The 8,267-nt window shown below is 39.6% G+C and overlaps 1 protein-coding gene across 2 annotated transcripts in view; it reads right to left on the bottom strand.

The window, feature by feature from the left end:
- Positions 1–8,267, bottom strand: part of cops4 (COP9 constitutive photomorphogenic homolog subunit 4 (Arabidopsis)) — a 114,737-nt gene continuing 106,470 nt past the window's right edge. Inside the window, exons 9-10 of one of the 2 annotated variants that reach the window (XM_020510079.2) lie at positions 7,129–7,213; positions 1–260 (exon numbers count right to left, since the gene is read on the bottom strand). In XM_020510079.2, the coding sequence (XP_020365668.2) occupies positions 127–260; positions 7,129–7,213 (219 nt within the window). In that variant the 3' untranslated portion in view covers positions 1–126. The remainder of the gene's footprint in view (positions 261–7,128; positions 7,214–8,267) is intronic. The other variant, XR_007265655.1, reaches the window with a different exon arrangement.

Here is an 8,267-nt window from a genome sequence, read left to right as displayed (position 1 = left end):
CTTATAAAACATCCTTAAATAACTGCAAATGCAAATTAAATTGTGGAAGAAACAAATTCAGTATTTAAAGTGTGGGATCACTGAATCTTGATGGCAGGTGCTATTCCATAAATTTGGTTGGGGAAACTACTGTGACATCTGAGCTTCCATTGCCTGTGCTGTCCACTCAGGGGCAGCCTGGCTGATCTTCTCCAGTAGGTTGTTCACTTGGAAGCAAAGGGACTGGATTTGTTTGTCCCATGTGGGCAAAGCTTCACGAGCTAGAAGAATAAAAGAAAAATATATTATTCAAGTACTAGTACCCCAATAACAACAGACACAATCTTCACAACGTGTTGATGTACAAATGTATTATGTGGAAGTAACAGATCTTCACTAACAGAAGGTTTGTGATTTTAATTATGACAGTTTGAAGCAGGGTAAGCAATCAAATTACATAGGAAGCTAGGAACAGCCTATTCCCCATTCAATTAGATTATGATATTATAGATCTTAATTCCATTTCCCAATCCTTGATCCATATCCTTTGTACCCATACCTAATAAAAATCTTTGTCTCTGAAAATACCAATTGATCAAGCAACCAGTGCTGCTGGGAGGAACAAAAGCAGTCAAGGCACCAAGTCCTGATCATTAACAGCTGACTTCTGCTAAAACTCTGTCTGTACAATAGTCAGTCAACTAATTAAGGTTATCCAATCTCTGGCAAGCCCTGGAAACTCCCCGGTATCCGAAGAAACCGGGAAAGAGGATCAAGACTTAAATCATTTTAATGAACCATATACAATTTTGCAACTAAGGTTGCTGTTCAGAATTAATACATTATACATGTACTGAACATGAACACAGTTTTATTAAAAGCTTACTGCTTTTACTACAGCACTAAAAGGTAAAAGTGAAAATAATGGAGGCTGTGACAGGAATAATTCCTGTATGCACATGCAGAAAACCAATTTCCAGGACCAATGAATACCTTCAGAAAAATTAAGGTATTATTGCATTCTGTACCTTAATGAAACTTCATAAATATACAACTGTCATTCAATACTGTTAAGATCACTTTTTTCCTGCAAAAACTGCGTAGAAAATTACGTTCTTAATACTCAGCAATGGCCTAGTTGTATTATCAGTAGACTAGTAATCTAGAGGTGCAGGTAATATTCTGGGGACGTAGGTTTAAATCCACCATGGTGAAATCTGAATTCAGTAAAAATATATAACTAGGAGTCTAATGATGATCATGAAATTGTTGTCAATTGTCAGAAAACCCTATCCGGTTTACTAATGTCTTTTAAGGAAAGAACCTGTTGTCTTTACCTGGTCTGGCCTACATGTGACTCCAGACCCACTGCAACATGGTTGATTCTTAACTGCCCTCTGGGCAATAAATGCTGGCCTAGCCAATGATACCCACATTCTATAAGTGAACAAACAACCACCATGCATGTGTGGACAGCCTCTTTTGATTCTGCACATGGCAAGCACATCAGTATATGGAGTGTGCCATGGACTTCCAGTTCCAAGAGTCGTTGCCATGCACAGACCTCAGAGTCCTGCACAACCAGAAAGAAAATTAGAGGGAATGCTGTCCTTAACCTATTGGATTTAGGGTTTGAGAAAGAAACAATGGAACAGTAGAGAGGAGAGATACAGAAGTGTCCATTCAGGTACAGAAAGTGCAAAAAGAATGATAGATATCAGGAACAAAAACAGAAGTTGCTGGAAAAGCTCAGCAAGTCTGGTAGCATCAATGAAGATAAAATCAGAGTTAACGTTTCAGCAGACCTGAAATATTAACTCTGATTTTCTCTTCACAAATGCTGCCAGACCTGCTGAGCTTTTCCAGCAATTTCTGCTTTTGTTCCTGATTTACAGCATCCACAGTTCTTTTGGTTTTTATTAAGAATGACAGATATATTGGATTCAGGCAAAGAGGAAAAAAAAAATCTACAATTTTAGAATTTTGAAGTCTCAAAGAATTGACATCACAGAATAAGACTGATTAGTTTAAACTGCTTCCTTTCTGTCCTAGAGAGATTAATTGATATTGTATCAACAATATCATTCAAAGGGCACTTGCACTCTAAATTACTACCCTAACATTATGTGGTAAGTGTTAAAGGACAATTAACATGGAAACATTGGAAGTTCTTAAAAATAGTTAGGTGGCCAAGGGGGAAGATGTCATTGACATGAAGCAAGTGTGCATAACGCATAAGCATGGTCTGAAGATTTACACCTCATGCCATTGTATCGTATCTCTTAATTTCCTGAAATTGTTAGCTAATTTGAGCACCAATAAAGGCATTTGTCATTAGCACTATTAGGATCACTTTGTCATCAAAACTTGGCCCAATATCTTTGAAAATCATAAGAGATCAAATTGTGGCCGAGTTGGTAAAAATTTTGCTTCAGAATCAAAAGGTTGAGAGTTAAAGTCTCACACAGGATCATGGCCGACACTCCAGTGTAGTCCACAGGGAAAGCTGCACTGTCAATGATACCATCTTTCAGATGAAATGTAAAATCAAAGACTTATCTACCTCTTCAAGTGAACAAAGCTTCCATGATACTACTTCAAAGAACAATAGGAGTGTTCGCCCTGGTGTTCAAGGCAATATTTATTTCCTCAATTAACTCCATTAAAAAGAGTTTATTGCTGTATAAATTGACTACTGTGTTTCTTATACTTCAAAAGTAATTAATTACTTGGATGAGTTAAGAAGGAACTTCTTCAGAGTCATAGAGACCTACAGCATGGAGACAGACCCTTTGGCCCAAACTGGTCCATGCTGACCAAAATGTCCATCCACGCTAACCCCATTTTCCTGCGCTTGGCCCATATCCTTCTAAACGTTTCCTATCCACGTATTTGTCCAAATGCATTTTAAATGTTGTTAATGTACCTGCCTCAACCACTTCTGCTGGCAGCTCATTCCGTAAGTGTACCACCCTCAGTGTAAAAAAGTTCCCATGTATTCTTTCCCCTCTTATTTAAACTGATGCCCTCTAGTCCTCGATTCCCCAACCCTGGGAAAAAGACTGAGTGCATTCACCCTATCAATGCCTCTCATAATTTTATACACTTCAATTTTATACACTTCACGACCCTGCAATTTCTGATAACCTTCCTCACTGTCCATGATGCTGCCTATTTTAGCGTCATCCGCAAACTTACTAATCATGCCTTCTACATTCATCATCAAAATAGATAACAAACAGCAATGAGCCCAGCACCAACCCGAGACACACCACTAGTCACAGGCCTCCAATCAGACAAGCATCTACCATCAAGCCAATTGTGTATCCAATTTGCCAGCTCTCCCTGGATTCCATGTGATCTAACCTTCCAGAGAAGCCTACCATATGGAACCTTATCAAAGGCCTTACTGAAATCCATATAGACTATGTCTACTGCCCTGCTCTCATCAACTTTCCAAGTCACTTCATCAAAGAACTCTAACAAATTTGTGAGGCATGATCTCCCTCAAAGCCATGCTGACTACTCTTAATCAAACTGTGTCTTTCCAAATGGATGTATACCTTATCCCTCAGAATCTTCTCAAGTAACATACCTACCACAGATGTTAGGCTCACTGGTCTATAATTCACAGGTTTTTCTTTGCAGCCCTTCTTGAATAGGGGCACAACATTCGCTACCTTCCAGTCTTTCGGGACTTCACCCATGGCTAATGATGATGCAAATATATCAGCCAGGGCCCCCACAATTTCTTCCCTAGCCTCTTGCAGGGTCCTTGGATATATCTGGTCAGGACCAAGAGATTTATCCACCTTTGTACATTCTAATATTTCCAACACCACCTGTACTGTGATATGGGCTATCCCCAAGATATCGACACTAACTTTCCCAAGTCTTCACGGTAAACACAGAAGAGAAGTATTCATTGAGGACCTCACCCATCTCTTGCGGTTCCACACATACATGTCCACTTTGGTCCTTGAGGGGTCCTATTCTCTCTCTCGTTATTCTTTTTCCTTTAACATACTTAAAGAATCTCTTTGGATTCACCCTAATCTCAGCCAAAGCTATCTCATGCCCCCTTTTCACCTTCCTGATTTCCTTCTTCAGTAAACTCCTGTATCCTCGATATACCTCCAGGGATTCCCTTGATCCCAGCTGCCTGTACCTGTGCCATGCCTCCTCCTTTCCTAGCTCTCTATAATCACTCAGCAGGATCTCATCCCTTTTTCTATCTATCTCATTTGTGCCGACATGCACAATGACTTCTGGCTGCTCACCCTCCCCATTGAGAGCGTTCTGCAGCTGCTCCACAACATCCCGGACCCTGGCACCTGGGAAGCAACACACCATCCTGGATTCCCATTTACAGCCACAGAATCTCCTTTCTGTCCCCCTAACTATCAAAACTCCTATCACTAAGGTCCTGTTTACCTTCACCCTTTCCCACTATCCCCCAGAGCCAGGTGCAGTGCCACCAACCTGACTACTGCTGCTTTCCCTGATTGGTCATCCCCCTGACCCACCCCCAGCAGTGTCCAAAATGGTTTACTTGTTTTCAAGAAGAATGACCACAGGGATTCCTGCACTAAGTAGTCCATGATACCAGGCCCACAATGATTCACTCTTCAGTGGAGGTGACTGCTTCCAAGCTCTGATGAATGCGCCAAAGTGATGCCTCTCCCTCGCTGTTGCCCTCTGCTGGATGCTCTTCCTCCTGCCGATCACGGGGACTGTTGACAGATGATCCGTTCTTCAGTGGAGGTGACTGCTCCCAGGCTCTAATGTAACTGCCGAAGTGATGCCTCTCCTTTGCTGTTGCCCTCTGCTGGACAGCAGAGGGCAGTGAAGATTTGGAAGACTCCACCCCAAAGGACTGAAGAAGTCAGTAATTAAGTTCAAGATAGAGACTGAAAAATTATTAGTTACTAATGGTATCAAAGGATATGGGGATAATGTCGGAATTAGACGTTAAGGTAGCTGATCAGCTATGAACCAGAATGGCAGAGCAGTATGAAAGACCTGAATGGTCTACTCCTGCTCAGACATTACTGAGGCTCCGTGTTATATTGAGGCCATGAAAGATGTCACAGGCTTTCTGAGATAGTTGGAACTGCCGATGCTGGAGAATCCGAGACAACAAGGTGTAGAGCTGGATGAACACAGCAGGCCAAGCAGCATCAGAGGAGCAGGAAAGCTGACGTTTTGGGTCTAGACCCTTCTTCAGAAAATGTTTTCTTCTTCAGAAAACAGACTTTCTGATGCTAGGGAAGAACTGAAACATTCCCATAAAAACAATGGAAATGTACCAGGACTACTATTTTTCAGAATCAAGGCAAGTTTTTACAAAAAGACAAAGTAACCTCTGTGGGTAAATTTGGGATATTTAATTATGCTGTAGTTGTAGAAGAGTCCACAGATTCAAAACCTAAAAAAATTAGATTATATGGCAGGAGGCTCTTGAAAACAAAGAACAGAAAAGGGAAATACCAAACCTTCAGCAACTCAGCCTCTTCAGTAATGTCAAGAATTAACTGAACATAGCTAAAGAATGCTTTACTTTTAAACATATTTGTTTTCATTTGCTTTGACGTGTTATGGGAAATACACAGATTAGGTACTCCGGAAACTTCAATTGTAGCATATGTAAAAAATAAAAACAGCCTTTGAGTAGGAGAGCAAAGGCATACATTTGGTAGGAATTTTGAAGGTGCCACTATACTGGAAGTTAATTCTTAAAGACCTTCTTCTCCTGTAACAAGCTGAGATATTCTGGCATGGCAGTGCCCATCACTTGCGCAAGTGGTCTGAACATCTTCACCTTAGGAATGTGCTGTACTTCTCAATTCCTATCCAAGCCTCGTGATATTCAACAGAATCATCTTACGATCTAATGTAAATTCATAAACATATGCTTGTGCAATCTTTTATAAGCTAGACCAAGTAAATCCCAAGGCAAGACACAAATCAGTAAACTACATTATTTCATAGCACATGAACATATATAGCAATAGAAAAGATTTGATGTCCTTAATTCAAACGATACAATTTGTGTTCATGAAATAAAAAAGGAATATTTCTAAGTTTCCTCACATTAGTAGGTTATCTTGACTGATCATAATACAGTAGCTTGTAACTGTTCTTCTTGACTCTTCATTAGACTTTTTGGAAAGATTGCAGTTTCCAGAATTTTAAATCTAACTGTCAACTTGTTTTCTTCACAGTCTCTCATCACAGACTACAACTGCAAGATCCCATGACAAAGAAATTCCTGACTTGAAGTGCTTGCTGTTTTCTGTTTTTGGGGAAACCATTTGGAGATTATTCTGTAAAAATGCCATATATTTCCATCTTTTTTCTAAATTAACCAATGTGAACACACTTTAAAAGTTCAGCATTTATATATGTAACTCTTTTCAATAAAATCCCTGACATCTTTCTTGTGAGAAGTACTCAATTTATAACAGGTGGGAATTTATTGCATGAAAAACAATAGGCCCAGACATCAGCTGTACGCTGGTTTATTATCCTATCAAGTTGTCTAAGTGGTCCAGATTTTATTCTGATAATAGTGGTGAAACAGTTGGCATGACATAGGATCTTACAGGGTGTGAACATTCTTTGAATAACTCAGGAATCCAGAGTTACTGCCAGAAAGTTTACACTCCTCCAAAGGATGCATTTTAGAGATTCCCACAGGCTGCAATCTCCATTTCAACCTTGAATTGTTGAAAACTTTCACTTCTACTTAGTTAATCTGACCGTAAAAATCCTTTAAAATGTCACATCTTGTTAGATAAAATGTAACTGAGTTTTAAATAGCATACAAACTTCAGAATTTCTGCCAAACACTCTTGGTAATCTTGAATAGTTAATTTTATATTTGTGGAGTGTAGAATTTCCTCACATCCAAAATTCACATATATATATAACACCAAAATATTTTTAAAGCCTGTTCATCTTTGTCTTAGCTGTGTTGTGCTAAATTTAAACGACTGTTGAGGCAAGGGGTAAACCACATGATATTTGTGGGCAGACCTATTCAGGTCAGCATCCGAATTCAAACATGCAAAATTCTCAGTGTTATGAAAACTCAAATTATAGAAAGAGGAAATTTTTCAGAAGATAAACCTTCACAGAACTACTTACTCTCAAAGTGGACAATTCCATCAATTTGATCAATAAATCCATTCATTCGACCCTCAGTGATCATCTGAGAGGCAATTTTTTCTGCCTGGTGGGAAAAGACAAAATGACACGATTAAGTCACTATGGAAATCTGAAATAATAACAAAAAGCGCTGGAGATGCTTAGCAGCTTCTGTGGAGAGAAACACTTCAAATAGATGACTGTTCATCAGAACTGTAAAAAAATAAAAACATATGAATTTTAAAGTCAATGTACCAGGGAAGGGGCTCTACAAGCAAAGGAGAAGGTCTGAGAGGAGGTGGAGGAGTTGATGTAACAACATATTTCATGATGCAACAGCCAAACAGAGTGATTGTATGGTACAGAAAGAAATGTGAGGCATGAAAGGCTAAACAGCAACTGTCTGAATGGGACATGAAAGGATAAAGAAGACAAGGTCAACCCAGCATAACAAAAAAGAAACAGTCAAGGATGCAGAATAATGGTCTAAAGTTGCTGAACTCCAAGTTGAGTCCAGAAGGCTTTATTTCTGTTCAATTATGGGGCATCGCTGGCTAGACCAGCATTTATTGTCCTCCCTTAAATGCCCTTGAAAATGTGGTGCTGACTTGCCTTGTTGAACGATTGCAGTCCATGTGGAGTAGAGCACCATGGCCACAGTGTGCCATGTCAAGAGATTTTCAAAGTGCCTGCTATACCCTCCTTAGTGACATCTTTCAGCATTTTTCTAACTGCAGATGTTAAGCTTCCTGCTTGGATAGAGGAGTAGTATTTACTATTTTCCAATCTGATGGGACCTTTCTGGAGCATAAGAAATTTTGGAAATTTAAAAGTAATGCATCTATTATCTCAGATAACCACTAATTTAAGATTTTAGAATGAAGTCCATCAAATCCTGGGGAACCATAGGATCATACAGTACAGGAGAGGCACTTTGACCCATCTAGTCTGCACCAACAACTAACTACTCTACATCTACACCAGTTCCAGCACTTGGCCCTTAGCTCTGAAGGTTATGACATTTTAAGTGCTCATCCAAGTACTTGTTAAAAATTGCGAGGTTTCCCACCTCAACTACTACCCCAGGCAGTGCATTCTATGTTCTGACCACACTCTAGGTGAGAATTGTTTTCCTCAAA

Source organism: Rhincodon typus, chromosome 1 (genome assembly GCF_021869965.1).
Source record: "Rhincodon typus isolate 14 chromosome 1, sRhiTyp1.1, whole genome shotgun sequence".
NCBI lineage: Eukaryota > Metazoa > Chordata > Chondrichthyes > Orectolobiformes > Rhincodontidae > Rhincodon > Rhincodon typus.
Note: the sequence above shows the minus strand (reverse complement) of the source record. Positions and strands in the feature narration are given on the sequence as shown.